Here is a 20,520-nt window from a genome sequence, read left to right as displayed (position 1 = left end):
TCAGAGTGTCAAGATCTTATAATGTTATACATTACATTCTGTTATAAGTATAATGCAATGCAAATGGCAAGAATATGACAGTACAAAACTTGTCAAAGCTTTGACAATTCAGCTAAATATATATATATAAAAAATAAGAAAAAAAATGCCAGAAAAGTTATGTCTTTTGTTTCCCTCAGTCATGAAAGGGAATAAGGCAGCTTTAATTCTTTTTCTAAAGAGAAATATGATCAAAGTATTACAGGTAACACAATGCAAACCCAGAGCAAAAGCAATGATGTATCCACACTCTCTGCTGATTCTACAAGAAAAGGTAAAGAAACAAACAACATTATTACACTGTGACAAAGCCAACAGATCCAAACAGCTGCATTCAGACTGAAACATTACTTGTGAACTTCAATCTGATCATTCACTTATTGGATTCAGATTTTATAAAACACTTCAAATTAAAAACGTCATACTTTAATCAACCATTTTTACACCATTGATGGGTTGATTTTATTTGGTTTTACTTGTTTCAACCACATGGAACCACTGTCCATGACTAAATCATGTTAGACAGAGAGTATATATATATTATAATTTATTTTTCAAATGTGTTGATCAGGTGCTCACCTATATGTATCAGCACTGCATATACAAAGATGAAACAACAACTGGAAAAACTGGAAAAAAAAAGGGAAAAAAAGTGTCTGGAAGTTTAACACAACCAGTCGATCGTCAGGCTATAGCAAGAGCAAAGTCATGGGCTGCGTCTGAAACTGATAAATGCTTTCTTCCGAGGACGCGTTCTAAGGTCGGATAAATATAAATATAAAATACCGGATAAATATAAAATTTACCATTTACCATTTAAGGTCGTGAGGCCTCAAGGCACGTCCGAATGGCCAGTGAATGGCCGTTTCTGTTTTGAAGTCCATCAAAGTGCATCTATCCATGATAAAAGTGCTTCACACGGCTCTGGGGGGGTTGTGTGTTTGTATTCGTCTGATAGAAGAATGTCATATACACCTAGGATGGCTTGAGGGGGAGTAAATCATGGGCTAATTTTCATTTTTGGGTAAACTATCCCTTTAAGATTAGGTAGTTAACTATTGTTTAAATTGCTCTAAAACTCACTATCAGTGTAATTTACATAAAACTCAATAATGCTGATTCACATTGATAGCCTGCAGTGCAGCATCAAACACAATTGTTGTAATGGTACTTAAAGAAAAGCGACGCTAACTGAAGAACTACTGAATGCACCTTCAATCTATTAATTATTATTTTTTTATTTTTTTATTCCCTGTTAGTTTAAATAAAGTAAAATAAACAAACCAGGCCAAATGCAAAAATGAGCACGGAAACAACAGCAGGCCTTCAGGCCCATGTGTTTGTCTGAAGACTGTCTCATTCAGAAATCATTTACCATACCTGTTCATCACGATGCCTTATATTATTAATATATAGACTAGTGTGTTATAATATATAACACATTAATATGGAATTAGGGAGAAATACTGCTTTTTTAAACAAAGTATTGTAAACGTTTCCGCACGGATGTGTTCTATAGATGTCATCAGATGTACAGTAAGTGACGTCAACAGTAACTAGGTGAAATAATCAGACATGCGCAGCCGGTGTATTTATTAATCTCAAATTTACTTCAACATATTCAAGACTCCTGAGTCAGAAGTTGACTTTTGTCATCTGAGAATGCTGAAGTAGACTTTAAAGGAACACGCCGACTTTTTGGGACTTTAGCTTATTCACTGTATCCCCCAGAGTTAGATAAGTCCATACCCTTTTCATCTCCGTGCGTGCCGTAACTCTGTCTGACGCACCCACCGCTAGCCTAGCTTAGCACAAAGACTGAAGGTAAACGGCTCCAGCTAGCATACTGCTCCCAATAAGTGACAAAATAACTAGTGATGTGACATTTGAACCGAGGCGTCGGAGCGTGTGTCGAGAAAAAGTGGGCGTGCCAGATGAAGCCGCGATTTGAGGCTTGTGTTGTTAACGTGAAAATCACCTGACTAATGACAAACGAGGCCTCGGTTTGTGTAAATACGTCATCGGTTCGGTCTGAGTGTCGCTTCCGGACAAAAGGCGGTTCGAAACTCGCGCCACCTTGTGGGTGTTGCAGGAGTAGTAGATGCAGTTGTAGTAGCCTAGTGTCAGAGAGTCAGAGAGTTAGATAACTATCATTGTTATTGTTGTGTCATATGTGAGGGCTGTATATTATGACATTATCAGGTTAGAATAGTTATAGTATATTGTTATTATTAATTATAGTAGCTATATTATAGTCTTGTTATATTAATTAGATAAGATTATTTGGATTGCTCTGGATTTTTGGATCTGGATTGGACTGCTTTTTGATTTGGATTGCCCTTTTGGATTTGTTTGCTTTTTGTGACTCTTCCTTTTTCCTGGTAATGGAGACAGCAAGAAAGAGGGAATCCTCCCCTGTCTGGGCTCAACAGAAGCATCAGTGTCCTCATTTACCACTGCCATTTTTACATTCCCCTGCATCCCTTGTTCCTTGTGTAAGGATCTTTTCCAAGCCGAGATTTTGTCCAAGAAGAGGAATCGTCTAAACCCCAACACACTTGAAATAATTGTTTTTTGTTTCTCAATAAAAAAAATCTATTGTAATCCTTCCTTCCGGACTATTCTGTTGCAGTTTACTTTAATCTGTTATCTATAATCTGCTAAATGAATAAATGTATGTTATTGCACTCCCTCTAACATAAGCACTGCACTCAACACAGTGTCACTGTTGTTGTTGTTCATACTGTCACTATCCAAACAATTTATGAATAATTAATTAACTGTGTGTGTGACTCTGCACAAATAAATTCAGACAGTGAAAGATACATATTTTATATTATACACAGTAATGGACAAATGTCTGATCATGTCTTTTTATTATTGCAAATGAAAGGTTACAGACATCAACAGTGAGTACAAAACAAATAAATAAATATTTTTATTTATAAAAATATTTTTATAAAATATACATTTAAATATAAATATACAAATAAATATAAATATTTATTTGTATATTTAAATTACAAATAAATATTTTTATTTATAAAAGTGTTTTTTATCAAATAAATTTTTTTTTATAAAAATATATATTTTTTATAAAATTAGGTAGGGAGGGAGGGAGGGCGTGCGGGCGGGAGAGAGGGCGGGCGGGGCGTGACTGGTTCAGAATGAATTAATCTGTCTGCTATTTCTTTGCACAGTAGCTAGGTGTCACTAGTGAGCAATGCTGAATGAAGCTTCGAGTAATGAACCTTTGGCTAAAGCAATGGGCTGCGAGGTTTCAGTGGTTCAGGAAGCCTCATTTTGCCATCACTAAAAATAACTAACCTTAAAGAGATGGAAATCAAGGGATGTAGAAGGAGAAGGAGAAGGAGAAGGAGAAGGAGAAGTCTTTAATAACATGTAATCCAGATAGTGACTGGCAGGAAAACACAAACAGAGAATGAAACACAAGAACATATATCTGGTGCTGAGGTGATGAGGTGATTGAAGACAGCTGGTGGTGATTGAAGATGTGTGCAGGTGGTGGACCAGGAAGGAATCTGGGTAATGTAGTCGTGAAGGTGACCAAGTCAAGTCACCATTATTTATATGCTCAAAGCAGCTGTACAGTGATAACAGGCAAATTATGCATTTCGACTGTTGTTCAGCTGAAGTCAGTTCAGTGTTGATTCAGATCCGTTGTGAAGATCATCTATTATTTCATTAGTTAAATTATTAAATTAGTCAATTTCATCTATAAAGCAGGTTTGCAAAATTTGACGTCATCTAGCTCAGTTCTCATACAACAATGTCAGTACAGTCAGATCAATAATATTGTTGAATATTGATATTAAATGTTCCCAACTAAGCAAGCCATAGGCGACAGTGGCAAGGAACCCAAACTCCATCAGGAGACAGAATGGAGGAAAAAACCTTGGGAGAAACCAGTTCTCCTCTGGCCAATGAATGAACACGGTGTGATTATTATGATTCAGGCTGCATTCGGAGTCAGAAGTCAAATTCACAAGTAAGAATTCAGATCCGCATCAGTAGCATTCAAATATTTCATCCTGTTCTTTTTGCTTGAAGATCAGATTCATCATGCTGGTATGGAGCCAAAGCCAATCACCATCATCCATTTCCACATCACACCTGTCACTCAGCCCAACCCAGAGCCCAGGCAGCCATCACCCCGCACCACGGACACGACGCCAGAGCCAACCACGGATGGGAAGCTCCCGCCGCCGCGACAGAGGAGCATGTTAGGATTACAGCGCCAACCATCGGCCCAGGGCCGAAGCACCGGCAGCTGGTCCCATCACTCCCTCGGCTCCACCAGGCTCCCTCATCCCTCCGGCTCCACCTTGGTCAGCCGTCACCCTGCTTGTTCAACGAACTTACGAGCCATCCACTACTCTCAGTCTCTCCACCCCTTCGACTCCAACGGCTCCGCCTTGGTCCTCGGTTGGTACATGTTCAGTCCGATTGGCATTGCGAACATCATAGGAAATAAGGAAGCATCGATAATTCACTTTACAGGAAGTAGAGAGGGAAATAGCTGTCATTGAGCATAGCCCTTCTGCACAGGACTGGAAGGGGACTGACTAAATGAAATGCTGTAAAAGGAGTTGAGGCCCCAACATTATTATTGAGTTTAATTAGTCTCATGTGTGGTTTACGTGCGGAAGACGCAGTTATCATGATTATGGTTAAATAAGATAAAATACACATATAATATAACCTAATTACATTTATTCTCATATTAAACATTTATCACTCTGTTCAGCACTTTCAAATATGAACAGTTATATTCATTAAAGGGATAGTTCACCCAAAAATGAAAATTCTGTCATCATTTACTCACCCTCAAGTTGTTTCAAACCTGTATGAATTTTTTTTTTCTGCTGAACACAAAAGAAGATATTTTGAAAAATGTCGGTAACCAAACAGTTGATGGACCCCAATGACTTCCATAGTAGGAAAAAAAAAATACTATGGAAGTCAATGGGGTCCATAAACTGTTTGGTTACCGACATTTTTCAAAATATCTTCTTTTGTGTTCAGCAGAAAAAAAAAATTCATACAGGTTTGAAACAACTTGAGGGTGAGTAAATGATGACAGAATTTTCAGTTTTGGGTGAACTATCCCTTTAAATTAATAATACATTTATATATAAATACACATGGATGTATTTACACATGTATATTAAATGAAAATATGGTCATTTAAATTGTATGTATTTACAGAAGCTTTTATTATGTCATCAAATCTACTATATGCATATCTGCATATAAGCCTATTCTACATTTTAACAGGTTAAAATTGACGCGGTGCAAAATGCCAAATGTACAAATAAAAATAAACACATGTATGAAAGAATAGTTCATAATAAGATTAATAAGATGCATTTTTAAAATAGTTGAATTTCTAATGAATGCACAACTGTAAAGTAGACATTTCAGTCCTCTACTGCCCTCTAGAGGCTGAAAACTGTAACTCTCCACTCGATCCACACACTGGAGATCTCTGCTCTCACCACTGGATGGCAGCTGTTACTCTCTTGTTTCATGTGTTTGGTTGTTCGCTGTAAACGTCACAATCTCCTGAGTTCATTACTCAAAACAAACCAGAGTTGACAGAGAACATTTATAGTTAGTGAGCATTATGAGACTGAAACTGATCTAAGACATGTAGCGTTTGCAAAGCAACTCTGTAACTGTGAGTTTGTTCAACAGACTTTATGAGACAGGCCTCCTGAGTCACTCCACAGAATCGACCTTGAAGATGTTTGTTTGCAGCCACAGATCTAGAATCAGGTGTTTTAGTGAATGTTTCTCTGCAGTCGTTTCACTGACTCTTGTGTACTTTATAGTTACTGAGACCATGATTGTGTTAAACACTGCACTGGATCAGCGCTCGTCTCTGAGTTTTATCTGAACTACACTGATACTAGTGAGTTTTAAAGAACATTCTACACAATAATTCATTCCCTTATTTGTAAGAAGTAATTTGGGCTTCACATCACCAAACAACAATACTAACGTATCTACAGAGGCGACAGCCAATAAAGTGTTGCAGAGATTACGTATTTTTGTAATCCTGATGTTGGTGATGTTAAAGTTTTTAGCTTAACTTTAGCTATTTAGTATTCACTTCTGGTGATTTTATTTATCAAGGTTTCAAAATTCATGAAAGGTGTGTTCATTTCTGAAGATTATCATGATAAACATAAACTTTAATTGGTCACAGAGCTTATTTTTCTGCAATAAGACAATGGGAAAATCATATTGGCTTTTTGTCGATGGAACCGAGTGATGCGAACTTCTGGGTTGACCTACAAAAATGTGTCATTAGTTCAGCACTTTATGAGCGTGAGGATCTCTCAGATGAAGAGTAAAACAGCGGTTCACATCATTTCAACACACTTTTTTAATAGAAAACTATGTTTACAGTCTTCATCTTATGTCAGATGACTCTTCACAATTTATTTTGATTTACATTAGAACCAAACTACTGAATACACCTTTAATGAAACACACGTCAAGTTAATTTGTTCAAGATCAAACAAACTCAAATACCTCATGAAAACAGTGGTTATAAAAGCACAAAATGTTTTTTTTTATTATTAATAAAGTGGTGATGGTAATAAGGGCATTAGATGTTGTGGTCAGAGTTTTAGACTTCCTCTGCTTGATGTGGAAGGTTTTTGTCTTCCTGTGTTTTCTTCAGAGCTGCAGTAGATTCATCTTAATGTTGTGTGGAGAGAAACAGAATCATTCTGAAGTGTTTTAATCTCGACAAGAACAACATGAAGATCATTCAGCTTCAGCTCTGTGAGTTTTACATATCAATATATTTACATGCACTTTACAAACTTGAACTAAATTGTTTTATTTCACTGTTTTAATTAGGTAATACTGAATTTTAATGCATGTTTATTTATTTATTTATATCTTATAGATGTATTAATCTGTTGTCGAGCTGCAGTCTCAGATCAACTCACTGATTTGGGATCAAATGTGACCATAAACTGTGATCTTGATGAAAATGAGGTTTATTGGATTTTACTGAAAACACCAGATCCTCCAACAGTGATTCTCCGATCATTCCCAACACCACAATTACCTATTTACTTAAATAAAACATTCAGAAAGAAATATTCAGTGCAGATTAAACACCGTCTGGTTATTAATAATGTGACTGTTGATGAATTAGGAGTTTATTACTGTATGAACACACGCACACCTCCAAAACTCAGCAACAGCACCAGACTGCACTTCACCGGTGAGTTCATTTACTCCTCTATTGATCATAATATATTGATGATTAGTGTGAATAATTACATTGGTTATGTACTTCTTCAGGATTTTTAAACACTCATGAACAACATAGTTTTGCACACACAGAGATGAATATGATATAAATATTAAAGTCAGTCGGTTATTACTGTAACTCTGAACACTTTCATTACAGAATCATCTCAAATAACTGAGTGTCACAATCAGACAGTGGTGGAGTTTATTGATCAGAATCAGACACAATGGAAGATTATTATCATCATATCTGGACTGATGAACGGGCTTCTGCTCATTGTGCTGATCGGTGAGAGATTCTTTAATTAAATACATAATAAGCAAATGAGATATACTGTAATCTTTATCAGTTTGACGCTCTTCTCAGGCATGTGAAGTTTTTCATTACTTTAAAAAAAAGTATTATTATGGTTTTTAGGTCATGGTCATATGGTCTTCATATTCATATCTTGACCATTTAAGACATAATGATCTACCCTTGAGTAAATATTAAATCTGAATTCCTTGTCTCATTTTTAGTTTTTGCTGTTGGAAAAACAGAACGGTTGGAAAAATATGATCCTGATCTACTTCAGACACGAGTTATATATCAGCCTCATGACCCAAACCGACCAACATCACAATAAGGTCAAAGATGTGAAACCATCATTAATAGTTTTAGTAAAATTCATTACTGTTAATTTCGATAACTGTTTAGAATTCTTGCTGAGCTGTTATTCGAAGAAATCATAGAGCCTTTTGTTTGGATAATTGTTAATATTAATAAAAAGCTGAATGTTAATATTGTTTTCTTTGGTGTTCTTTCAGTTCAGTGACATGGATGATATTCAGCAAGCGACAGCATCTGTGTTTGATTATATAACATGTTCTTAAAATATCATGTGCTTAATGTACTTCATGTCAAGAATAAATATTTTAACATTGTAATATCAGACTCTGGAGACTGGTGCTAATTGTCACAATTTTTACTAAAATGAAAAATTATTTAGAAATATATTACATGCCTTTTTGGCAAAAAACAAAACAAAACAAAACTTTTGAAAATTTATTAGTTTGTAAAAAGGCTCATTAAACATGGTCCTTTAGTTATCAATGCATATTAAAGTGTAATTCTTGTAATTTGTGTGTGTTTTTTTTTTGGCAAGATGCATTTCCACTTGAGCTTGACCAAGTACATTACAAACCTTTTCTGTCCTGGGTTTCTCGGCATGATTAACTAGTAGTAAGTTACTAAGGCTAATTATTATTATTAATATTCATGGTTCTTGTCATAAGTGCAACATTTAACACTTAGAGGAATTCTCTTTTGCAATCTAAAAATATTCTCATGAATAAAAAAATAAGAATCTGATATATAACATGTAATATATACATTTTATTTTACATTTATATGTTATATAGAAATGTATTTGATATATTTGTTAAATGTCATTGTATTCAGCGAAAAAAAAAAAAGGCCACCGGCTGCAGAGTGGAAAAACTCAGCTGAGGTTCTAAACCAAAACCAGAAATATGTTCCACTGGTCGGTTCTCTCACCTTTGTCTAGAGTGGATGTTTAACTGTGAACCAAGTGTCAATACCTTTATATGTTTATCTCAATTCTCACAGTTTTCTTAACCTCAAATGGAAACAGCAGCATTGCCGTAGTCGTACATTGTAGCGCTTCTGTACTTCATACTATTCTAGATCTACACATTTCATATCAGAGCATTAGACATCATGTTAAACACCTTCACACTTGATAAGTTTATATTGCTGTGAATGTTCAACAGTTAAAGCAGCTTCACATGAATCTAGAGTCATTCTCAGAGGCTTCAGTTCACACAGAGGAAGAGTGACTGAGCTTTTCCTTTTCAGTTTAAAAGAAAGCTTATGATTTGCATTAAGTGTCTGAATGGCTTTGATGAAAAAAGGACCAACACCAAATTTAATATAAAATATAAATTTCAACACCATATTCTGTAGATGAGATAATAGATTTGAGACTTCATTGAGTCAGACATATTATAACTATAAATCCCACTCTATTCACTTCAATTATTGCAGATACGATGTCTTGTACACACTGTATGAACACAATATTCATTTGACTGATGTGTAATTAGGAATGAATTTTTATTTATTTTTTTGTAAATGATGTTGTCATGAAACACCTGGAGAACTAATCAACATGAAGAACTACAAAGCAAAACACATGACAGGAAATAACATAAAAGTCCACAAACACACAGGGAATTTATATTATGACAGAAGTGCAGTTTTAAGCTTAAAAAAGATCAAATAATCCATAAAGATCTCAAAATATATTTAACAACGTTGAACACAACATGATGAAAGAACACTTGTGGTAAAGACTCATTTGTCCTTTAGCAAACAAGGTTCCTGTCTCAGAGTGTCAAGATCTTATAATGTTATACATTACATTCTGTTATAATTATAATGCAATGCAAATGGCAAGAATATGACAGTACAAAACTTGTCAAAGCTTTGACAATTCAGCTAAATATATATATATAAAAAATAAGAAAAAAAATGCCAGAAAAGTTATGTCTTTTGTTTCCCTCAGTCATGAAAGGGAATAAGGCAGCTTTAATTCTTTTTCTAAAGAGAAATATGATCAAAGTATTACAGGTAACACAATGCAAACCCAGAGCAAAAGCAATGATGTCTCCACACTCTCTGCTGATTCTACAAGAAAAGGTAAAGAAACAAACAACATTATTACACTGACAAAGCCAACAGATCCAAACAGCTGCATTCAGACTGAAACATTACTTGTGAACTTCAATCTGATCATTCACTTATTGGATTCAGATTTTATAAAACACTTCAAATTAAAAACGTCATACTTTAATCAACCATTTTTACACCATTGATGGGTTGATTTTATTTGGTTTTACTTCTTTCAACCACATGGAACCACTGTCCATGACTGAACCATGTTCAGACAGAGAGTATTTATATAAGAACTTATTTTTCAAATGTGTTGTTCAGGTGCTCACCTATATGTATCAGCACTGCATATACAAAGATGAAACAACAACTGTAAAAACAGAAGAAGAAAAAAAAAGTGTCTGGAAGTTTAACACAACCAGTCGATCGTCACGCTAGCAACAGCAAAGTCATGGGCTGCGTCTGAAACTGATAAATGCTTTCTTCAGAGGACGCGTTCTAAGGTCGTGAGGCCTCAAGGCATGTCTGAATGGCCGTTTCTGTTTTGAAGTCCATCAAAGTGCATCTATCCATGATAAAAGTGCTTCACACGGCTCTGGGGGGGTTGTGTGTTTGTATTCGTCTGATAGAAGAATGTCATATACACCTAGGATGGCTTGAGGGGGAGTAAATCATGGGCTAATTTTCATTTTTGGGTAAACTATCCCTTTAAGATTAGGTAGTTAACTATTGTTTAAATCGCTCTAAAACTCACTATCAATATAATTTACATAAAACTCAATAATGCTGATTCACATTGATAGCCTGCAGTGCAGCATCAAACACAATTGTTGTAATGGTACTTAAAGAAAAGTGATGCTAACACTAGCTAAAGCATTCAGAAATCATTTAACATACCTGTTATTATTAATATACACATTAATGTGGAATTAGGGAGAAATACTGCTTTTTTAAACAGAAAGTATTGTAAACGTTTCCGCACGGATGTGTTCTATAGATGTCATCAGATGTACAGTAAGTGACGTCAACAGTAACAATTGATGAAATAATCAGACATGCGCAGCCGATGTATTTATTAATCTCAAATTTACTTCAACTTATTCAAGACTCCTGAGTCAGAAGTTGACTTTTGTCATCTGAGAATGCTGAAGTAGACTTTAAAGGAACACGCCAACTTTTTGGGACTTTAGCTTATTCACCGTATCCCCCAGAGTTAGATAATACCCTTTTCATCTCCGTGCGTGCCATAACTCTGTCTGACACACCCACCGCTAGCCTAGCTTAGCACAAAGACTGGAGGTAAATGGCTCCAGCTAGCATACTGCTCCCAATAAGTGACAAAATAACTAACCTTAAAGAGATAGAAATCAAGGGATGTAGACAGGAGAAGGAGAAGGTGAAGGAGGAGAAGGAGAAACCTTGGGAGAAACCAGTCTCAGTCGGGGGGCCAGTTCTCCTCTGACCAATGAACGAACAGTGTGTGATTATTATGATTCAGGCTGCATTTAGAGTCAGAAGTCAAATTCACAAGTCAGAATTCAGATCCGGGATTCCGGATCAGTAGCATTCAAATATTTCATCCTGTTCTTTTTGCTTGAAGATCAGATTCATCATGCTGGTATGGAGCCAAAGCCAATCACCATCATCCATTCCCGCATCACACCTGTCACTCAGCCCAACCCAGAGCCCAGCCAGCCATCACCCCGCACCACGGACACGATGCCAGAGCCAACCACGGATGGGAAGCTTCCGCCCGTCGCGACAGAGGAGCATGTTAGGATAACAGCGCCAACCATCGGCCCAGAGCCGAAGCACCGGCAGCTGGTCCCATCATTCCACCTCGGCCCGTCAACCTGTCGGCTCCATCAGAGACCCTCGACCCTCCGGCTCCACCAGGCTCCCTCGTCCCTCCGGCTTCACCTTGGTCAGCCGTCACCCTGCCTGCGCTACAAACTTAAGAGCCATCCACTGCGCTCAGTCTCTCCACCCCTTCGACTTCAACGGCTCCGCCTTGGTCCTCGTCGGTACATGTTCAGTCCGATTGGCATTGCGAACAATGTCAATTGGTTTATGTGCGGAAGACGCAGCAGTTACATTGCAAAATATCATGATTATGGTTAAATAAGATAAAATACACATATAATATAACCTAATTACATTTATTCTCATATTAAACATTTATCACTCTGTTCAGCACTTTCAAATATGAACAGTTATATTCATTAAACGAATAATACATTTATATATAAATGCACATGGATGTATTTACACATGTGTATTAAATGAAAATATGGTCATTTAAATTGTATTTATTTACAGAGGCCTTTATTATGTCATCATATCTACTATCTGCATATCTGCATATAGATCTATTCTACATTTTAACAGGTTAAAAATGACGAGGTGCAAAATGTCAAATGTCAAAAAATAAAACACATGGATGAAAGAATCGTTCATAATAAGATTAATAAGATGCATTTTTAAAATAGTTGAATTTCTAATGAATGCACAACTGTAAAGTAGACATTTCAGTTCTCTACTGCCCTCTAGAGTCTGAAAACTGTAACTGTCCACTCGATCCACACACTGGAGATCTCTGCTCTCACCACTGGATGGCAGCTGTTACTCTCTTGGTTTCATGTGTTTGGTTGTTCGCCAAAGTTCTGAGTTCATTACTCAAAACAAACCAGAGTTGACAGAGAACATTTATAGTTAGTGAACATTATGAGACTGAAACTGATCTAAGACATGTAGCGTTTGCAAAGCAACTCTGTAACTGTGAGTTTGTTCAACAGACTTTATGAGACAGGCCTCCTGAGTCACTCCACAGAATCGACCTTGAAGATGTTTGTTTGCAGCCACAGATCTAGAATCAGGTGTTTTAGTGAATGTTTCTCTGCAGTCGTTTCACTGACTCTTGTGTACTTTATAGTTACTGAGACCACGATTGTGTTAAACACTGCACTGGATCAGCGCTCGTCTCTGAGTTTCATCTGAACTACACTGATACTAGTGAGTTTTAAAGAACTTTCTACACAATAATTCATTCCCTTATTTGTAAGAAGTAATTTGGGCTTCACATCACCAAACAACAATACTAACGTATCTACAGAGGCGACAGCCAATAAAGTGTTGCAGAGATTACGTATTTTAGTAATCCTGATGTTGGTGATGTTAAAGTTTTTAGCTTAACTTTAGCTATTTAGTATTCACTTCTGGTGATTTTATTTATCAAGGTTTCAAAATTCATGAAAGGTGTGTTCATTTCTGAAGATTATCATGATAAACATAAACTTTAATTGGTCACAGAGCTTATTTTTCTGCAATAAGACAATGGGAAAATCATATTGGCTTTTTGTCGATGGAACCAAAGTTATGCGAACTTCTGGGTTGACCTACAAAAATGTGTCATTAGTTCAGCACTTTATGAGCGTGAGGATCTCTCAGATGAAGAGTAAAACAGCGGTTCACATCATTTTAACACACTTTTTTTAAATAAAAAACTATGTTTACAGTCTTCATCTTATATCAGATCAAAGTCAGTCAAACAAGCTCAAATACCTCATGAAAACAGTGGTTATAAAAGCACAAAATAGGTTATTATTAATAAAGTGGTGATGGTAATAAGGGCATTAGATGTTGTGGTCAGAGTTTTAGACTTCCTCTGCTTGATGTGGAAGGTTTTTGTCTTCCTGTGTTTTCTTCAGAGCTGCAGTAGATTCATCTTAATGTTGTGTGGAGAGAAACAGAATCATTCTGAAGTGTTTTAATCAAGAACAAGAACAGCATGAAGATCATTCAGCTTCAGCTCTGTGAGTTTTACATATCAATATATTTACATGCACTTTACAAACTTAAACTTAAACTAAAAGGTTTGAATTTGATGCATGTTTATTTAAAAAAAAAAAATTATCTTATAGATGTATTAATCTGTTGTCGAGCTGCAGTCTCAGATCAACTCACTGATTTGGGATCAAATGTGACCATAAACTGTGATCTTGATGAAAATGATGTTTATTGGATTTTACTGAAAACACCAGATCCTCCAACAGTGATTCTATGGTCATTCTCAACATCAACATCTCCTTTTTACACAAATAAAACATTCAGAAAGAAATATTCACTGCAATTTAAACATCGTCTGGTTATTAATAATGTGACTTCTGATGAATTAGGAGTTTATTACTGTATGAACACACGCACACCTCCAAAACTCAGCAACAGCACCAGACTGCACTTCACCGGTGAGTTCATTTACTCCTTTATTGATCATAATGATGATTAGTGTGAATAATTACATTGGTTATGCACTACTTCAGGATTTTTACACACTCATGAACAACATAGTTTTGCACACACAGAGATGAATATGATATAAATATTAAAGTCAGTCGGTTATTACTGTAACTCTGAACACTTTCATTACAGAATCATCTCAACTAACTGAGTGTCACTATCATACAATGGTGGAGTTTATTGATCAGAATCAGAAACAATGGCAGATTATTATCATCATATCTGGACTGATGATCGGGCTTCTGCTCATTGTGCTGATCGGTGAGAGATTCTTTAATTAAAAACATAATAAGCAAATTCAATATTCTGTAGTCTTAAAATATCAATATATGACGCTCTTCTCAGGCATTTGAAGTTTTTCATTACTTCGGTTTTTATTTTATTTTTTATTTTTATTTTTACTATTTTGGTTTTTAGGTGTCTTCATATACAGTATATATCTTTACCATTTAAGACAGAATAATTTTAATCTGAATTCCTTGTCTCGTTTTTAGTTTTTGCTGTTGGAAAAACAGAACGGTTGGAAAAATATGATCCTGATCTACTTCAGACACGAGTTATATATCAGCCTCATGACCCAAACCGACCAACATCACAATAAGGTCAAATATGTGAAACCATCATTAATAGTTTTAGTAAAATTCATTACTGTTAATTTCGATAATTGTTTAGAATTCTTGCTGAGCTGTTATTCAAACAAACCATAGAGCCTTTTGTTTGGATTGATGTTAATATTAATAAAAAGCTGAATGTTAATATTGTTTTCTTTGTTGCTCTTTCAGTTCAGTGACGTGGATGATATTCAGCAAGCGACAGCATCTGTGTTTGATTATATAACATGTTCTTAAAATATCATGTGCTTAATTTACTTAATGTCAAGAATAAATATTTTTATATTGTAATATCAGACGCTGGAGACTGGTGCTAATTGTCACAATTTTGACTAAAATAAAAATTATTTAGAAATATATTACATCCCTTTTTGACTACAAAAAAGCTTTTGAACATTTCTACCATTATTGGTTTGGTAAAAGGCTCATTAAACATGCTCCTTTAGTTATTAATACATATTAAAATTTAGTTATTGCGCTGGTCCAGTTTGCATTTGCATTTAGCCTGTAAAAAGTGTTTGTATTTAACAATAATTTAAGTCTTTGTTTGTTTTTGGCAAGATGCATTTCCACTTGAGCTTGACAAAGTACAATTACAAACCTTTTCTGTCCTGGGTTTCTCGGCATGGCTAGCTAGTAGATTACTAAGGCTAATGCCCAATTATTATTATTATTATTATTATTATTATTATTATTATTATTAGTTATATTATTATTATTATTCATGCTTTTTGTAAAAAAAAAAGCACAGTTTTTTGTAATCTAAAAATAATTTCATGAATTTAAAAATTTAAGAATCTGATATATAACATGTAATATGTACATTTTATTTTACATGTTATATAGAAACAAATTTGATATATTTGTTCAATATATATATATCATTGTATTCAGCGCACAAAAAAAGGCCACCGGCTGCAGAGTGGAAAAACTCAGCTGAGGTTCTAAACCAAAACCAGAAATATGTTCCACTGGTCGGTTCTCTCACCTTTGTCTAGAGTGGATGTTTAACTGAACCAAGTGTCAATACCTTTATATGTTTATCTCAATTCTCACAGTTTTCTTAACCTCAAATGGAAACAGCAGCATTGCCGTACCTGTACATTGTAACACTTCTGTACTTCATACTATCTAGATCTACACATTTCATATCAGAGCATTAGACATCAAAACACCTTCACACTTGATAAGTTTATATTGCTGTGAATGTTCAACAGTTAAAGCAGCTTCACATGAATCTAGGGTCATTCTCAGAGTTCAACATCATATTCTGTAGATTAAATAATAGATTTGAGACTTCATTGAGTCAGACATATTATAACTATCCCAATCTATTCGCTTCAATTATTGCAGATACGATGTCTTGTACACACTGTATGAACACACAAAAGATTCATCTGACTGATGTGTAATTAGGAATGAATAAATCTTTTTTTTTGTAAATGATGTTGTCATGAAACACCTGGAGAACTAATCAACATGAAGAACTACAAAGCAAAACACACGACAGGAAATAACATGAAAGTCCACAAACACACAGGGAATATATGACAGAAGTGCAGTTTTAATCTTAAGAAAGATCAAATAATCCATAAAGATCTCAAAATATATTTAACAACAGTGAACACAACATGATGAAAGAACACTTGTGGTAAAGACTCATTTGTCCTTTAGCAAACAATGTCTCAGAGTGTCAAGATATAATTCTGTTATACATTCTGTTATAAGTATAATGAAATGCAGATGGCAAGAATTTGACAATACAAAACATTGTCAAAGCTTTGACAATTCAGCTAAATATTTTTTTTAAAAATGCCAGAAAAGTAAAACTTGTATGTCATTTGTTTCCTTCCTGAATAAGGCAGCTTTAATTATTTCTTAACAAAAATTTGATCAAAGTATAACAGGTAACACAATGCAAACCAAATGATGCAAAAGCAAAAGCAATGATGTCTCCACTCTCTCTGCTGATTCTACAAGAAAAGATAAAGAAAACAACAACATTATTACACTGTGACAAAGGCAACAGATCCAATTCACACTGAAACATTACTTGTGAACTTCAACCATCTGATCATTCAAGGTTTGATTTTATAAAAAAAAATTCAATTAAAACTAATCAACCATTTTTACACACCATTGATTCTGGTTGATTTTATTTGGTTTTACTTGTGTAAATTACATGGAACCAATGTCCATGACTAAATTATGTTCAGACACAGAGCTGTGTGGCGTTTATAAAAAAAAAAAAAAAAAAAACGCCTCTCTGACCGATTATCGTCCTTTTACACTCACTTCTGTAGCGATGAAGTTCTTTGAAAAATTGGTCAGAGCTTATTTGTTCCTCTCTCCAGTGGTCTGGACCCTTTACAGTTTGCATAAAGGCCTAATAGGTCTATGATGCTAACCACATTTTACAATCTGCTCTTTCTCAACTGGATCAGAGAAAGGGGAATTATGTGTGGATGCTTTTTGTGGAATATAGCTCTGCTTTTAACAGCGTTGTCCCCTTAGGGGCAGTCATGGCTTAGTGGTTAGGGAGTTGAACTGGTAACCCAAAGGTTGCTGGTTCGATTCCAGAACCGGTGGGAAATGACTGAGGTGCCCTTGAGCAAGGCACCTAACTAACCCCTAATCGCTCCCCGGGCGCCACACAAAGGCTGCCCGCTGCTCTGGGTGTGTGTATCCACGTTTGCAGTGTGTGTGTGTTAACTACTCACTACTCTGCTCCTAATGTGTGTGCATTAACTTGGATGGGTTAAATGCAGAGGTCAAATTCCAAGTATGGGTTACCATACTTGGCCGTCACGTGTCACTTTCACTTTCACTTACACCTCTGCAAAAGCTTCAAAATCTAGGGCTGAATTCCTCTATTTGTCACTGGATCTAAAAAAATTTGACAGGACGCCCCCAGGTGTTTAAAATGGGAAACTACACCTCATCTACACTCACCTTCAACATCGGAGCCCCTCAGGGCTCTGTCCTCAGTCCCCTGCTTTAGTCCCTCTATACCAGCGACTGTATGGCTAAACACAGTTCTAACAAACTGGTGAAGTTTTCTGACACAGTGGTGTTAGGCCTCATTAGTAAAAACGATGAGAAGGCCAACCTTGAATGTAAATGTAAATAATTGACATAAAACTCTATTAATAACATCCAAAAGTTTTCCCTATTAGTTCAAATAAAGCAAAATAAACAAACCAGACCAAATGCAAATATGAGCATGGAAACAACAGCAGGCCTTCAGGCCCAGGTTTCATTCAGAAATCATAAAACATACCTGTTCATCATGATGCCTTATATTATTAGTGTATTATAATATATAACACATAAATATAGAATTAGGGAGAAATACTACTTTTTTTTAAATAGAAAGTATTGTAGACTTTATTTTAAAGATGTCCTATTTTAAAGATGTTCTATAGATGTCATCAGATGTACAGTAAGTGACGTCAACAGTAACTAGGTGAAATAATCAGACATGCGCAGCCGGTGTATTTATTCATCTCAAATTTACTTCAATGTTATCATGACTCCTGAGTCAGAAGTTGACTTTTGTCATCTGAGAATGCTGAAGTAGACTTTAAACATACTCCAGTTACAGTTCTTGCAAATAAAACATTATCTTGAATATGTTTACTGTTAAAAGAATCTTAAAGGAGAACTCGGTAACTCTAGCGAACTCTAGTCACTTCTTCGCTGATTTTCCCTTTTGTTGTCGCATGTTTTCCCCACGAGCTCCCCCTACAGCTGTGGGGGGGCGTATATTTCACAACACAGTCGTAAAAAACTCACTTGCGGCGGCCTCCTCCCCCTCGCTACCGCTGCTCATGTGCGTTTGTTTTGATCGGAGCAAGCCAACTGTATCGCGTGGAGCTATGTCTACCGAGGTGGGTAATCTGGTAATACATCATACATGCGTGTGTGTTTATGTCGAATTGCCGTAAAGCAATTTGTGTTTCGCGCTCGTTCTCGTTCTAGTTCTCGCTTCTCACGAGACTTCCAATTTCTAACTTGCCGGGACGGTAGTGTTGCAAGTTGCAAGGTTGGTTTTCCGCCTGGGAACGCTGGGGGGAGCGGGGAAAGTCACCAATATCACCAGAACAGGTTGTTTAACCATCCAAATGATTTCTAGACAGTTTTATTAAGTGAAAAAAGTTACCAAGTTCTCCTTTAAAACACAGCTTCTAAAACACAAATTTTCCTTAAAAAAAAGGTTTATCGCCAGCATAAACAGCATAAAACTCTGAGAACTCTTGACTTACCTTGAGGTAATTAATTTTTTGCCTTTGCCACAGTTTAGTTTTGCCTTACAGTGACAATCATCCTTTCGTTCCTTCTTTTGTGTTTCTGTGGAAAACTCAGGAAATGAACTCAGGAGATGCGGATAGGCTCCACCCACTGTTTCCATCTATACTCTCGTCCACATTATGATGTGTTGACCGTCACTGTTTGCAACGTGACAGTGTCAGTCGTTCATTCCTATCAGATCTGAAAAACAATTGGATACAGTGTGAATGGAGCCAGAATAATCAGAAAGAAAATATACAAAATGCGAAACGACACTTTAAAGTTCTGTGGAAAGTTCCAAGACTGTACAATAATACGCATGGCAAAGTCATCACTACATAATGTTCAGTGATTACAGAGAGATACTATCACTGCTTTTTCTACATTTTAGTCTACAAAGTTGCGTAATCTAATAGCAAAGATATGGATTTTGTATGTGTTTGTGTTTCATGTCATTTAAGGCCTAGCCTTTAATTCGCCTAGTTTCATTTGAGTGCAGTGTATGCGAGGTAAACAGTGAGTATATTGAGCGTAGGATGGATAGCTTGACTTAATTGAAGGATAAACAGTCCTTGTTTTGCTAGTGCAGAATGAGGTGAAGATACAGATGATCAATAGAGATGTGAATGATGAACAGGTTTAGAACTTGAGATAGATGAGCGTGGAGCATAAAAATATGAATGATCACAAAGGTAAGTCCATACAGGTATGTCGTTGGTAGGCGAGTCCTTATGCTGACTCAATGTGTGAGTGTGCACAATGAGGGAGGTGAGGTATCAGCAAACACATTCAGGTGAAACATTATTTTTGTTGTACTATGAAATTGGTTAAAGTTACCCTATAATCCAAAAATGTATGTGCTCTCATAATATTTCATCAAAATAACTTCCTAACCCTCTTGCAGCGACATCTCTGATGATGCGTTTACTGACGCAAGGACGGGACAACCTGTCAATCAAATGAGATCACAGTAATAGCAAACCACAACCATCCAATCAATACCTGAAGGTCAAAATCAAGTCCCGCCCTACTTTTTTTTCCTCATTTCTCGAGAGTAGATGGCCACTTCAAGACAACACGCACATGTCACAAAGCTCGAATCAAGAGAATGAAGGCAGTTCTGAAGTCAAAAGTAGGTCCAACACAGTTCTAGGTGTACCTAATGAAAGACTGTGTGTATTATTACAGTTCAGTGTTCTTGAGCCTGCAGCGTTTAAGTCATCACTTAACAGCCAATTCCTGATCCCTATGGTTTCAAAACAGCGGTTGAGGGACTGACAGTAAATTTGACATCTTTTCTTTTTGACTGTCATA

General features: G+C 36.0%; 1 protein-coding gene and 2 long non-coding RNA genes across 8 annotated transcripts in view; 2 read left to right on the top strand and 1 right to left on the bottom strand.

Moving 5' to 3' along the window:
• The first annotated feature begins 690 nt into the window (after positions 1-690).
• LOC309475553 lies at positions 691-1,266 on the top strand. The gene is made up of 2 exons (XR_014197719.1): positions 691-799; positions 861-1,266. It is a non-coding gene; the product is annotated as an uncharacterized lncRNA (long non-coding RNA).
• Positions 1,267-5,295: 4,029 nt separating this feature from the next.
• The window catches only part of LOC309475520 (uncharacterized protein), a 33,708-nt gene continuing 18,483 nt past the window's right edge, over positions 5,296-20,520 (top strand). The window contains exons 1-3 of one of the 3 annotated variants that reach the window (XM_082138347.1): positions 5,296-6,855; positions 6,983-7,306; positions 7,496-7,624. In XM_082138347.1, coding sequence (XP_081994473.1) covers positions 6,831-6,855; positions 6,983-7,306; positions 7,496-7,624 — 478 coding nt within the window. In that variant the 5' untranslated portion in view covers positions 5,296-6,830. Of the gene's footprint in view, positions 7,625-7,854; positions 8,455-12,213; positions 13,822-13,929; positions 14,567-20,520 lie in introns of those variants that run through there. The other 2 variants (XR_014197675.1, XR_014197674.1) reach the window with 2 other exon arrangements.
• Positions 9,915-20,520, bottom strand: part of LOC309475537 — a 39,053-nt gene continuing 28,447 nt past the window's right edge. The window contains exons 2-4 of one of the 4 annotated variants that reach the window (XR_014197701.1): positions 19,182-19,407; positions 17,869-18,025; positions 9,915-10,024 (exon numbers count right to left, since the gene is read on the bottom strand). This is a non-coding gene — a long non-coding RNA (uncharacterized lncRNA). Of the gene's footprint in view, positions 10,025-16,469; positions 16,890-16,917; positions 17,426-17,744; positions 18,026-19,181; positions 19,408-20,520 lie in introns of those variants that run through there. The other 3 variants (XR_014197702.1, XR_014197700.1, XR_014197703.1) reach the window with 3 other exon arrangements.

Source organism: Leuciscus leuciscus (genome assembly GCF_965113295.1).
Source record: "Leuciscus leuciscus genome assembly, chromosome: 15".
In the NCBI taxonomy this organism is placed as follows: Eukaryota; Metazoa; Chordata; class Actinopteri; order Cypriniformes; family Leuciscidae; genus Leuciscus; species Leuciscus leuciscus.
Note: the sequence above shows the minus strand (reverse complement) of the source record. Positions and strands in the feature narration are given on the sequence as shown.